Source organism: Coptis chinensis, chromosome 8 (genome assembly GCF_015680905.1).
Source record: "Coptis chinensis isolate HL-2020 chromosome 8, ASM1568090v1, whole genome shotgun sequence".
Taxonomy (NCBI): domain Eukaryota; kingdom Viridiplantae; phylum Streptophyta; class Magnoliopsida; order Ranunculales; family Ranunculaceae; genus Coptis; species Coptis chinensis.
The window spans coordinates 95,297,708-95,312,470 of NC_141463.1; the positions used below are offsets into that span (position 1 = coordinate 95,297,708).

General features: G+C 35.3%; 1 protein-coding gene and 1 long non-coding RNA gene across 2 annotated transcripts; one reads left to right on the top strand and one right to left on the bottom strand.

Annotated features, from left to right (window-relative positions):
- Positions 1–4,696: 4,696 nt before the first annotated feature.
- Positions 4,697–7,074, bottom strand: LOC147484705 (uncharacterized). The gene is made up of 4 exons (XR_015205582.1): positions 6,775–7,074; positions 6,587–6,659; positions 6,381–6,416; positions 4,697–5,414 (listed from the first exon to the last, which is right to left on the bottom strand). It is a non-coding gene; the product is annotated as an uncharacterized LOC147484705 (long non-coding RNA).
- A 4,715-nt stretch (positions 7,075–11,789) lies between these two features.
- Positions 11,790–12,501, top strand: LOC147484706 (thioredoxin reductase NTRC-like). The gene is made up of 3 exons (XM_086579798.1): positions 11,790–12,022; positions 12,110–12,323; positions 12,396–12,501. Exons 1-3 carry the CDS (start codon positions 11,824–11,826, stop codon positions 12,499–12,501), a joined length of 519 nt encoding a protein of 172 aa, XP_086435924.1. The 5' UTR covers positions 11,790–11,823.
- The last annotated feature ends 2,262 nt before the right edge of the window (positions 12,502–14,763 follow it).

Below are 14,763 nucleotides of genomic sequence, written 5' to 3' on the forward strand. Positions count from 1 at the left end.
GCAATGGATACAGTACAAACAAACCTCTAGATAGACCCATTGAATGCAGAACTGATTGTACAAGAAAGAGCAATCATCCGAGAGTTTGTAGAGAGCTTCAATTGGCGTAAGAAGAACTGGTGAGGCAAAAATCTAGAGACCAGGAAATTACTCAAGGCGGCGGCGGTAACTGCGTATTTCTTCAAATCTGTCCAGGCTAGAAGAATAATGAACAAAATCACTTGTTTGACAGATGACAATGGAAATACCATCCAAGATATAAGTGAGATTGGTGCTGAGTGTGTGGAATACTACAAGCAACTATACAGTCCAGATCTGATGCAAGATATAGACTTTGGTTTATTTGATTGCATGGCCCCAAAGCAAAGGATCTCTGAAGATATGGCAAATGAGATGCAAGGGGAGGTCACAAGAAATGAAATAATTGAAGCTCTATCAAACATAGGCAGTGACAAGGCACCTGGAAGTGATGGGTTCTCCTCATTATTTTTCAAAGTCACTTGGAGAATAATTGGAGATGATCTCATTAAAGCAATAAGAAACTTCTTCAATTCAAGTTGCATGCTCAGGGAGGTAAACAGTACATGTATCACTCTAGTACCTAAACTGCTCAGTCTTACATCGTTAAGAGACTATAGACCAATTGCATGCTGTGGAGTGGTATACAAAGGGATATCGAAGATTCTTACAAGTCGATTGAAGAAAGTGGTGCCTATGGCAGTTGCAAATAACCAGTCAACTTTTATTGAGGGAAGAAGCATCCAAGATAACATAGTGTTGTCACAGGGGCTGCTACATAACTACCATAGAGATGTGGGGCCTCCGAGAAGTGCAGTAAAAATTGACCTAAAGAAGGCCTACGACTTTGTGCGGTGGGAATCAGTGGTGTTTGTTCTGGAGAGACTGGGTGTGCCTAGGAAGTTCATTAACGGGTTAGAAAGTGTGTAGAGACACCTACATATTCCATTATGTTGAATGGGACACCCATGGTTTCTTTCAAGGAAGAAGAGGGATTAGGCGGGAGGCATCCCATATCCCCATATCTGTTTGTGATGGTGATGGACCTCTTTCTTTGAATTAATGCTTCATAGTGTTATCTTTGGACAATACAAACTCCACCAAAAAAAGTGATCACCTGTTATCACTCACCTATCCTATTGGCGACTTGATTGCTTTTATGGGAGGGGATGTTGGAACAGCAAAAACTTTGAAGAATAACCTAAGCTCCTTTACAGGATGTACTGGGTTAGAAGCCAACCTAAACAAGAGTACCATCTTCTTCTCTGGTGTTGATCAAGGTATATGTGGTGACATTGCTAGGGTGTTGGGTTTTCATATAGGAGAGCTGCATGTCAAATATCTCGGATTACCACTCATCACAACAAGACTTAAGGCTTCTGATTGTATGCCTCTGATTACCAAGGTTACAAATCGAGTACCAAATTGGAAGGGGAGACTGCTTACATATGGTGGGAGGTTACAGTTAGTTAGAGATGTACTCAATCAATTAAGTATGTACTGGTTTGCTGTGTTTATAATTCCTACAAGTACTATGAAAGAAATTAATAGGATATGCAGGAATTCCCTCTGGGGTGGGCCTGACTGCGACCAATCTCATGCACTTATAAGTTGGGATGCAGTATGCACTTCTTACAGTGAAGGAGGCTTGGGCTTGAGAGAACTGGATAAAGTTAACACAGCTGCTATCATGAGGCAAATATGGAAGCTGCTGAACAAGAAAGATACCCTATGGGTAGAGTGGGTCCATAAGCATTTGATTAAAGAGAATAACTTCTGGCAACTGAAAGTACCACATGACTGCTCCTGGAACTGGAGGAATTTACTGAACACAAGGAAAGAAGCCTTAGACATTGTCATGCACCAAATCGGGAACGGGAAAAATACTAGTTTTTGGCTCGATCCATGGCATCCTGCAGGAATATTGAAACGGTATTTCCCTCAAGTACTCATACATGACTCGACATGCCGAATGAACTCCACAGTCAGCTCACTGATTCAAGATGGCAAGCGGAACATCCCCCATCGTGTTAGAAGACATCTACCTGATATCGTAATGCATATGGAGGAAATAGTGGATATAGTGGGAGGAGAAGATGAACTGGTATGGACTGTTTTAGTAAAGGGAGACTACAGTTTGAAGGACATATATGAGAATATAAGAAACTCGAAACAAAAGATAAATTGGTACTAGCTGGTGTGGTTTACTAACAAGATACCAAGACATGCCTTCATCACTTGGTTAGCATTAAAGGGTGGTCTAAAAACAACAAGCAAACTGAAGGAACAGAAAATAGTCACCACAAATCTCTGTGCACTATGCTGGAGACACAAGGAAACAGAGGATCACCTGTTCTTTGAATGTAACTTTGCACAGTATATATGGGCTAAACTGTTAAGGTACGCTGGCTATAACAGACAACGGCATAGCAACTGGCAACTGGAAATAGCATGGGTGGTACAGCTAAGTGCATGAAAGGGTGGAAAACAGGATGCTATCAAACTACTGCTGAATGGGTTTGTGTATTGGGTGTGGTTGGAGAGAAATGCAAGAATTTTTAAGAACAAACACAACAGCGCAGACTACATTATTCAACGAGTACTACAAGATGTAAAGACAAAGCATCACTCTCTGAGCCTGAAGATGGAACAAGGAGCAGAACTACAAGACTTTGTGTCAAGATGGAATGTCAATGTTAAGGTGATAACAAGAGAAACTAAGATATGCAAATGGGAAACAGTAGGAAGAGGGGTGTTCATTCTAAACACTGATGGAATGAACACTTCAAGGGGAGGAAGGAGGATGGGCTGCTGCCATAAGAGATGACAATTGGAAGAATATAATAGCGGCGGCACATGGAAAGTCTCACTATCACAAGATTGTTATGATCGAATCCGCATGCAGTGGAACAAGGTATGAAACCGCACATAAGCATAATGTGACACGCTAGCAAACACAAACGGACTCAAAGAATGTGGTATCCTTCATGCAGTGGAGGAAAGCACCCATGGGTAGCAAACAAGACCATGAGAAGCATTGAAGGAATGAAGGGACAAATGTAGTATTTTACTATATGCCATATTTTTAGAAAAGCTAATAGGTCAGCGGATTTGTTAGCTTCACATATTCCAAATGTAAACTGGTTGAAAATAGAGCCTAGTTCTTTTTCTAAGGAACTCAGGAGGATTGTAACTGATGATGCATTAGGGAAAGAGTATGTGAGAGTGTAACAAGCTTAGTTCTTTTAAATTCAATAAAAAGGGGTAGGGGACCTCTATAAAAACCTCGCTTACCCACCAAAAAAATAAATAAAAGAGAATGCATAATACCTTATATAGAACTGAAGGTGCGTGGTAAAACAAAAGTAGGGTTTCACTGTGATTGGGATACAATATCCATATATTGGCTGCAAATGCAAGTGTTCCTGAAGTATAGAGGTAACCTCACTTCTCTGGGTAGTAGTCGCCCCCACCCATTAATACTTGGATCAAAAGAAGAAGCCACGACACAAATCCGATATTAAGGGACCAACAATATGCGGTTTGAGGTATCACAAGACTTTCCAATTCTTTTGGGGCATGTCCTTAATCATACCCCACCATGTGTCCAAAGAAGTCCTTTTCCAAGGTACCCAAGGCATAGTACAAAATATCGCGATATTTGGGGATATCTATTTTAGAAAAGATATATAAATATCATGATATGTTCATAGATATATACGACTGCAAATATTGGCAATATTTCAATGATATTTACGATATTTGTGATATTTGGAGATATTTGGGGGATATTTTGTGTATATAACAATTTTATTTAATATTTACCATTATATTTTAAATAAATATAAATAATATATCATGATATATCAAGAAATATCCATTAATATCTATGATATTTATCGATATTTTAGATATATATCTACGATATTTGCATAAAACAATGTCAAATATCCCCAAAGAGGAGATATATGAATATATCCACAATACATATCGAGAAATTGAATATCGATAAATACCCATATCCTGATATTTTGTACTATGCCCCAAGGTACCCAAGAGGACATATATCATGCTTAAAATTGTTTTAAAAAAGAAAGAAAGGAAAACACAAATACCATAAGTGTATACAACACACTAAAAGGGAATTCTTATACCATAGTGATATTTTTTGATTTATGAACCGTGTAGTTTTACTAATAATATATAACTAAAGAAGGAAGGATACTACTAGATCAAAACACCTTATTTGGTGCGCGATTTTATCTTGACAAACAGTAATTTAACGAGCTATTTGTTTTTTTGGGTTGAGTTATAAGACATAGTCTTATAAGATGGTTTTATAAAGTGGTTTGTTTTTCATTTTAAGTTCCTTTTATAAGCATTTGTAAAAAAAAAAAACAAACACACAAATACACAACATACTATAGATGGTTATTTGACAAATATAATCTTGCTTTTACTTCACATTTAACTTGAATATATTAATTTGAAACAAGCGTATATAATTTGATTTTCGGTTTTAAATCAATTTTGATAATTATAATATTGATTTTAGAAAATTACCTTAATAGCTAAAGGTGATGGCGGTGGTAGTTGGTGGTAGTGATAGTGGTCTTAATAACGATGGTGGTGGTGGTTGTGGTTTTAATAGTCTTTGTGGTGGTAGTGGTAGTGGTAGTAGTGGTGGTCTTAATAGTACTGTGGTGGTGGTAGTGGTAGCAGTGGTGATGGTGGTTAGAGCAATGGAGTTATTTAGAAAAGAAGATAGTGAAAATGGAAGAATAGAAAAATAGAGCTAGGGGTATATAGACGGAGGTGTTTGAGTCATTTTCCAAATTATAAGACTTATAGAATTAAAATAGATCTAATTTTGGTATTTATAGAATTGGTAAGAGGCAAAAAAAAACAAACAAAAAAATATGCCACTGGTGTAACTATGACGAGGAAACATGGACTCCCACTTTCACACAGGGTATATGCCATCCACAGTTCCACACAGTCTGATTGGCTTCTGGACTTGAAATTCCTTCAAGTCACTAAATAGCCTAACATAGAATCCTAACAACTCTTCCACTATCCCCCACCCGACGCACAGAACATTGAGTTCTTCCGTAATAGCGCACTCAAACGTAGAAAAGAAACGTATGTATGTGTGCATTCATTCTCACAACACATTTGTGTCTAAGGAACTGTATGTTGCTTTCACACAAACCTCAAGTCACAAAACACTCTCAATGCGCTTTTCAAAAGCTACACTAATTAGCTGATAAAACTTCATGGGCCTTTAGAGAACCTGTGGTAGGTGCCTTTGCTGCATGACCCTTGAAATTTCCAGCAGCTTGTCCAGCAGAGTTCTTCATATTTACTGTGTCGGATGATACCATTGACTTTTTGATCTGCCATGTAAAACAGAAGAATAATGCATCAACATTAATTCAAAGCACCAATGACTCGATACAAAAATAAAAAAGAAATAAAAATATAAAGAAATAGAACAACAACATTGAAATTGAAAGAAAATAAATTCCTGTGTTCAGCCTGGATAATGAAGGGTAGTACCAAGATGACAGCCATTGTAGAAGAGTGTGAAACCCTCCACAAAGACTAACAAAATTTATGTTGCCAACCTTGATGTCTAAGATGATCAAGAATAGATAGATTTTAAATGTGAAGATTCATATGCATATGTGAAAGTCCTGACACCATATCAATAGAGGACAAGGCTCACGAGACTACTACTTCGATTTTCTTTGTTGGAGTTGAACTTCAAATCGTATTAGGCATTACAACACTGCCAACGTACAAAACATAAAAGATGACCCAAAACCATATGTCAGTCCTGTCAAATTGGTCCTTACCATTCTACCCATGCACTAATTTTAAAAGACCTAATCACAACAATAACAAAAATCAGGAAAAATGCCACTTCCCTATCACAACCATTTGTGCCTAATCTAACCAGTAGCTGACTTGACGTTTCTCTTTAAAAAATAAGTAGAGCAAAATTCACTGTTTTGACCCAGATATGATGGGCCACTCGTCAAAAAAAATAAGGCTTGAAAAGGTGTCACATGCAGTAGGCATCAATATGATTTTTAGGTCCAGTTGCACATCCCAAATTCATAGACTAAACTTCTACTAGTCTAAAACCACCTAGGAAATATAGAAGTGAAGCTATGAGAAGGTATAATAGTCTAAAACCTTTCGACAAATACCACACAAATTTCCAATAAACTTGTTCAATACATGTTCTCAAATAAAATACATAAGGAGGCAAAAAATGATCTCACATTTACTTTCTGGCTTTTCCTTTTCCAAAACAAATAATTATAATAAGGAGAATATAGATAATTGAAGCATACCACTGCAAGACGCTCCTTGTGAATGTCATTAGTATGCTGCACCATTTGTCCAAACCAATCAACAAAATAAGTAACGAGGGAGAAAAAAGTTTAATCCGGAGAAAGAGAAAAAGCATCCGACAGAGAACTATGCTCCTCAAGTAGGAACCTGCCTTTCCTACTAGTACTAGTTTATGCAACTAAATTAACGAAAAACTCTTAATTACCTGCTTCTTATAGGAATATAGCCTTTGATCTCATCTGCACCAAACCCAGGTAGAGTCATATGCCAATTTCTCTCTGCATCAAAAGATAAATCAATCAACATCAATAAAGTGATTTCACATAACACAATCAGGTTCTCCATTTCTAAAAAAGCTAACCTAAGCGTAGAAGTATTTCTAAAAAAGCTAACCTAAGCGTAGAAGTATGTCCTTTGCTTCCAATGTCGTTGATTTTCGATGTTTAGCTAATGAGCAACCAACTGCTGTAATCTACTCAGAGGAAAATTTGAATGTTAGTATTTACTCTTATGGAAAATGAATATTAATCTACACAAGGATTTTAAAAAATGTGCATAGGAACATTAACCAATACTTCAATAGCCATACGAACCACTACCCACTAATAGAATCACTAATAGAATGAATAACTTTCCAATACTAATACATTAGCAACAAAAGAAGAACTCATGACAGAACGCGTCCGAGACAAAACAATATCAGTGAAGGTTTTACAATTGAAAAACAAAAGCTACCATCACAAATTGCAATATTGGTGATCCTAATTCATAGTTCATACTATCAGATTGCAATTTCTCTTTCTTAGAAACCACTTAACCTAATTATTGATCAAACTAAGTCCAAATCAACAAGTGGATACATACGTCTAGACTACACAAGTTTTAAGATGCCAGTATAGAATTTTTCTATTTTCCCGGTGTTCAGTGCAGTGGACGTTTACTAAACTTTTGTGCATATTGGTCAAAACTGTTTGGTAATTGTCGTGAATATTCCGCTATTCACAAAAGTAGAGGTAACATTTACTACTCAAACACTTAAATGTTTGAAAATCAAAGTTCATAGAAGACGTTTAAATAAAGAATTGATCATAGAATAAATATAATGACACTTGGATGTCTACATGTGGATGACACAAAGCATGGACTCCTTCATCGTTCATATAGTCCATAGTATAAGATCCATGAAAAAGTGAGGACCTGTCATCATACTTGTTTGGTTCTCATGAATCTAACAACCGTAAAGAGTTCCATGCAACTCAAAGCTGTGAACCAGATGTCTTGAGTAACAGAAGAACGAGATAGAAGAGTATCGAGGACACGAATTGCTTTGGACCAATTACGAGAGCTACAAAGTTTGGCAAGTTCTATTCTCTCTGATACGAAGCTTGACTCCATTTCCGTTACTAGATCGGCTGACTCAATTCGGCTTGTTATATAGGTGTACATTAATAGATAAGAAGCAATGTACATTAAAAAAAAAATATATATGTATTTTTTTCCCTATGTAACAAGGACATTTCATATTCTTAAAAAATCCGTGTCTGACAGGCACTTGTCGGACACACACAAACATGTTACGCATACGATTTTAAATTAGGATATCTTTAAAAACCTAAAAGACTAAGAACATAAATTATTAACATAGTTACAACTCCAAGATATGCCACTTTCATAGATAACTTATTTGTAAGGAGCAGCTTTTTAAGGTCTTGAACCCAAGAAAAGTGATTGTCTTATTTTTTATTAGTTGTGTCCTCGTGTCCTACGTCTTATAGGTCTACGTGTCCGACACTCTATATCCATGTCGCACACGCGTACCCATGTCTATGTGACTTTTTTTAAAAACTATATAAGTCAAGTGACCCCAGAGACACATCAATATCAATGTACTTAGCTAGCCCATAAGATCCCTTGAGATGCTCTTTTCACTTCACCACTGTTTCAATACCTACCAAACATTGAACTATAAAAACAATTGCAAACTCCACAAACAAACGGTTCAATAATAGACACAACAATAAGACCAAATATTTATGTGATATGCACCTCTGTTTTTCCATTGGTTCCTGCAAATGCCTTAACTTCTTCACTCCTGCAAGATATTCTATTGATATGTGTTCTAAATAAATATTGGGCATCCACAAACTAACAATTTTTAAATAAGTCTTTGGTTTGTTGTTTACGCAGGAGAAATAAACATAGGAGAAGAAGGAGAGAGGAGGGGTTGCAAGTAGGAGAAGAATTTGAAATTTGACATCCCACTAAAATGGCAACAGTATGAATTGAAAGCAAACAAACTGGGCATAAATCAAGACCAAAGCGTTTTTACATAATTCGAAAGCCAACGAGATAAGAATCAACATACAACTAAGTTCATCAATTAGATAAAAAAAAAATCTTAAAATCGAAGTGAAAATTTAACATGAAGGGAATGAATCCAACACGAACACATTTCCTACCCGTGTCATTGATACGCACAATACAATGTGAGAGAATTTAAAAGGGATCGAAATCTAACATACAAAGATGCAACCTTTGGCCATTTAATTTTTTGGAACCGAGAGTGAGAAAATGAGATGGACCCTAAAAGTAAATGGAGGGAAAGTGGTGGAAGTTTCTTTTGAATGGTTTGAAATATCGGAGTGGTATCTGTTGAAATTGTGAACACTGTGTTACCAATTTGCCCATACAATTTAAATGTTTTATTTTAGAAAGTGTGGACATTTATGACAATTATATTTGACTTTGCTACGTAATTGTAATGCTTGATATTTGAGCTTGATCATGGTTTATTTTGTCGAAAAGATCTTAAGTAATTTTTTTTCACCTACTAATATAATCATCGAAATCTCTTTGAAAAACTTAGAGAAAAAGGGGAAATTCATACATTCACCTTTAGAGTTTTGTTTTTCCCGAATAAACAAATATATATATATATATAAGTATGCGAACCGTGGTACGCATCGGTGTTTTTTCAAGTCTTTAAATCTGCTATAACGTCTCTTGGATAGTATGATTTTTTGAATTCTAATTCTAATCTAAAAAATAATATAAAAATATTAAGAGGGGTTGAATATAATTTCAGTAATGCGAATGGGGTTTTCTAAATAATATGAAACTGATTCTAATTTCAGTAAAGTGAGGAGGTTTTTTGTAATTTGTTTAAAAATGAGATAGTTGATTAGAATAATTAAGGGAGATGGTTCTAAAATCTTAAAACAGATAGATTAAAAATACGGTTGAGAAATATGCCTCCTCCAGACCCGGGTATCATAGGCAGAGATTAGATGCCCTTACTTTAAATAAATATTGTGAAATGTGAGTTTCAAAATTTTGTTCCACAAGGTCCATCTTATTCCTTCTCAAAATTAAGAATTCCTCACTTAACCAAAATAAATAATAACAATTTGTCTTAGAAAAATTATCTATCCTCAGCTAATTAGCCATTTAGGAAAGTCTTATTCTATTATTTGTTTATTTCTACCAATATATTGTTTAAAACAAACAAACAAGCACAAAACTTGTTCAACTAAAAGCCTAAAACCCCTATACAAAACATCAACTAAATTACCCACGTTTAAAAAATTGTCTATCTTCTTGACTTAACGTTACACCTTTCAAGTAATGTTAGAGTAAATTCACTGTCAAATACAAATATTATAGTAAATAAATTAGATATTATGATTGACTATAGTGAGTTTAACTTACGTGAACAAAACATGAAAACACAATGATTATAGTGGATTTTAGAATCGAAATTTTTGTTTTGTTTTGTTTTTTTCTTTTTAACAAAACTTTCAGTGGGGAGGTCGGGGTTTGGCATACCCCTATTTATTTATTAACCATACGAATATTGGTGGGATAGGGTGGGGGTTGAAATTTTTGTTTGTTTTTTTTTTTTTTTTTTTTGCTATATAAGTGAAAAACCAACACCATGGTGCTATATAGAAGTACGTACGACGAAGGTAAACAAAAAATATTTCTTCTAAGATCGAGATGGCGAGGAAAAAGATTAAATTTGCAGAATGTGTTCTTCTTGAAGAGATAATTAAATACAATATCCTACATAGGGTACCTCTTAAAAGTTTAATGAGGTTCAAGGTGGTTTGTCAAGATTGGAACAAGTTAATATCAATAGATCGATGTATGAAAAAGGGAATAAAAAATTAAGCTTATTCTCCACCACAGGTGACAAATACTCGATCGGTACTCCATCGCTAAATTATATTGGCAGTGACTCATCTCTTCATTGAGTTATAGAATAAGTGTGAGTGTGTTCACTTTTTGTGTGCAATGACTGTTATACTCTCTTGATATTCTCAAGGTATATGCTTTTAGCAATGGCATTATTTCATTCACCATTTTATATGAACAAAATTGTTGTGTTATTTGCTGGTGTTCTAACCCCATAACTAAATAGTGGATATTTCTTCCTAAGCATAAAGAGTATGCATGTTAGATTGGATTTTGATCAAGAGAGTGACAAACCAAAAATAAAATACAATTTTTCCGCCCATATGTTTCCAATTTCAAATGATGTTCAAATGTCATGATTATAATGTTGATTGACATTGAGTTATAGAATAGGCGTGAGTTGTTCACTTTATTTGTGTGCAAACAAAACCGAGTCTTGTTTTACACTATACATTTAGAGCCTCAAACTTTTATAGTTCTCATGAAGACTTGAATTCATTCACACATTTGTCGTTGAGAAACAAATTGTTGTGCTATTTGCTGGTGTTCAAATCTTCATGTTTATTTGTCTATTACGATTCCATGTACTCCCCAAGTTGATATTGCATGTTAGATTGTTATTGTTAACAAGAGAATCAAAATATAAAAACAAAAATAAAAATAAAATTTTTTCATAGTTTGATTTACATACTAAAAAGATAAAATTAAAACAATTTCAAAACCCAAACATTAGTCTTATATTTGGTAGTTTATATGGTTTAAGATTTTATTAAAATTATGGTAAATAAAATAACAACGACTGAAAAAAGTGAGTTAGTTATTCTACTTTAATTTAGTTTTTCTCTTTGTAAATTACATCATTTCAATCTTGTTAATAAACCTTCTTATTTTAATTCTCGAGTTGTTTTGCATTGAAGTTCCAACAAATTTATGGATACATATAATTCAACTCGTCCAAAACCAGGTCATCTACCACTGAGATTATATATGATATGTATAGTATGATTTAAAATATCATACATATAAATCGAGATAAGTACAGTAGCCCCCAAGATGGCTGTAAGTTGATTTCACGGAACCGACTTAATTAATGGGTATGGGTTGAACCCGGTTTTACTAAATCAAATCTCGAAAGCATATAAATAGCGTCAGCCCGGTTCAAAGTCTTATTAGATATAAAACGAGGAAAAACGAAATATTTAGAGAAAACGAGGAAAAACGAAAATATTTTATGGTATGGTCTGAAAAATGTCTGCACGGATAGGAGGAATCGGTGGAGCAGCAACACTGACTCACCAACGATCCTTAATGACTCATTCACCCACTACTTCAACTCCAATTGTTTACTTATCTCGTTTCAACTCACTTAAAACTACTCACAAACATGTCACTCACTCTTCTCTCCAACTCAAACCAGAAACAACTCCCACTTCTTCTTCTTCTTCAGGTAACACTATATATATATATATATAAATATATATACTTTCCAAGTTTACCCTTTGCTGAATGTGATTATATGTTCTTTTTATTGTAGCTGGATACAAGGGAGTGGAGAATTTGGTAATTATTGGTTCGGGGCCAGCTGGATATACAGCAGCGATATATGCGGCGAGAGCGAATTTGAAGCCGGTTGTATTTGAAGGGTATCAAGTTGGGGGTGTACCTGGTGGACAATTAATGACAACTACTGAGGTTGAAAATTTCCCTGGCTTTCCTGATGGGATTACTGGTCCTGATTTAATGGATAGGTATATAATATCAAATATTTAATCTTTGTTTGTTTTGGATTATTAGTATTAATAAGTTTTGTTTATGTTTAGGATGCGTCGACAAGCGGAACGATGGGGTGCTGAGCTTTATCAAGAAGATGTGGAGTTTATTGATGTTAATAATAGTCCTTTTACTATAAGGAGTACCGACGCATGAGAGGTAATGTAGTATTGTAAGTTTTAAGTTTTCCAATGGTGCCCCCACGTTTTGGGGTTGTTTATAGTTTTTGAAGTATCTGTGTTTTGGTTTTGAGTCTTGATTGATAACTTGTTACAGTATGTGCAAATGTGGTTGAGATTTGTACTTATTGTTAAAGAAAAGAAACAAAAATGTATATTGTGTTTAACAAATGACACTCACCTCATTTTACCCATTAACACCCTAAGTAACTGCGTATGGAAAGTGAAACACTATTACTAATCATGTACTGTAGCAGATTAACTGCCTGGGTCACAAAACCTTTTTGTATTATCAAGTTTTTAAATATAATTCCACGCATGAATTTTACAAGTAGGATATAAACAAAATCTCTTGTGGGAGAAGTGGAGGACCAAGAGTATAATATCAAGTCGTAACATAGTGATAGCGAGGTTAATAAATGGAAGGTAGGAAATAAATTAATGTATACCAAAGAATTTCTCAATTTGAAGAATAAAATGAAAGTGTATGATAAAAGTTGAAGAATGTCCAGACTCCTGATTTTAGTAAAGAGAAAGTTAGAACTGTTGCACAAGAGTTGATGTCGCGTCTGAGTAAAGTTCTGGTCATTTATTTGACATCCACCGTTGTGTTATGACTTATGGCATATAAAAACTATTTCTAGAGTGGAAGATGCTAGCTCGAATAAGTGAGGTTGCAGTTGGAAAGGGCAACAGTCACTTAGTGATGAACAGATTGGTGTACTTTTTTCGTCTTCTTGAGAGCATACATCCCATCATCTCACAAGTGGGGAACCCTGGCTGACCAGTGTTTTGACAAGGAGGACCAAAAGTAGGACTTTGGCATCCTGGATCAAATGAACCGATCTCATTTGCCTTTTATATCTTAATATTTGTCCCATATAAAAAATCTGACCAGGTATTATATATTGGTGAGTTAAAGCTCTAAAGAGATATCCTATATATAGTAACACCTTTTTAGTTGAAATCACTCACCGACCTGGCAGGACTTTTTTCTCCTCAACATGGAGAAGCTACACTTAGGAAAGAAATATTTACTATATCTCTATAAAGGTCATTACGGTGTTATCACGAGATCAAGGGGTTGCATGTGGATCATCCTGAGTTATTCCTTTACTGCCTACTATTACTGAACTTACTTGTTGAATGACCACGCCTGCTGAGCATCATGGACAAACAAATATGTCGTTAAGCTGATACAGAGAGTTATAACACCAAAAGGCTTTTAGGCACTAATGACATGATATATAAAATGCACTTACAAAAATTCTGAGTATGTAGATAACATAACATAGGATAGCAGTGTGTAGATTCTTGGCATGAAATTGACATTCAGACTGATTTCACTTCTTCATTTGTAAATTAATTAAATAGGAATAAAATGCCCACAGACATATCACAGACAATGGTAGATACTAGTCGAAAGCATAATAGAAACAATGTCCATTTGAAATAAGAAACATCCGTAGAGACATCTATGGATCTTTCAATCAGGGGGATGAAGAAACTAATTGGAACAACAAATAAGTTTTGAAGTGGACTTGAGGATCTTTTGTCAGGCGAGATAATCTTGGCGTACCCTTTTTTAAGCTGTGATGAGATATTTGTATCCACGTACATTCCTCTCTGTGACCCACTGCCTCGCCAAGGAGGAACTTTATTATCACCAAAATATGTTATATGGATCACCAGGAAAAAAAAGAAGGTAAAAGAGAGTAAAATTGCAGCGATTTCACCGAATGACAAAACCAAGTTTCAACTAGAATATGGTTTACAGTCATACACCAGTTGGTCTGGTCTTATATTCTTTCAAGTAAAATGGATTTGGCTCTGAAGGTTAACAATTTGCCTTCAACCGATAGTCCAATGTTGTAATAGAATTCTATATTATAGCCCGTTATTCGTTTCACGTTGTTCTATTGAAACTCTGCGTGTTTAGTGTAAATTTGTCCAATGTGGGATAAAAAAGGTATGCTCGTTTGTTTTTATTTCAGAGCTTCTGTCAGAGCTCATGTAGCTCCATGAGTTATACCATTTTATTAACACATTTGGTTTTACTTACCAGATGAAGTGCCACGCTGTTATTGTGGCCACAGGAGCTACAGCAAAAAGGCTTCGGTTACCTCGCGAAGATGAATTTTGGAGTAGGGGAATTAGTGCTTGCGCAATTTGTGATGGGGCATCACCACTTTTTAAAGGGCAAGTTCTTGCTGTTGTTGGAGGAGGTGATACTGGCTAC

What these genes read in the sequence shown, in the direction of transcription:
- LOC147484706 (XM_086579798.1), top strand. Translation starts at nt 11,824, where the DNA reads ATGTCTGCACGGATAGGAGGAATCGGTGGAGCAGCAACACTGACTCAC. An exon ending in CACTTCTTCTTCTTCTTCAG is followed by an intron (nt 12,023 to 12,109) that starts GTAACACTATAT and finishes TTTTTATTGTAG; the next exon opens with CTGGATACAAGGGAGTGGAG. An exon ending in GGTCCTGATTTAATGGATAG is followed by an intron (nt 12,324 to 12,395) that starts GTATATAATATC and finishes GTTTATGTTTAG; the next exon opens with GATGCGTCGACAAGCGGAAC.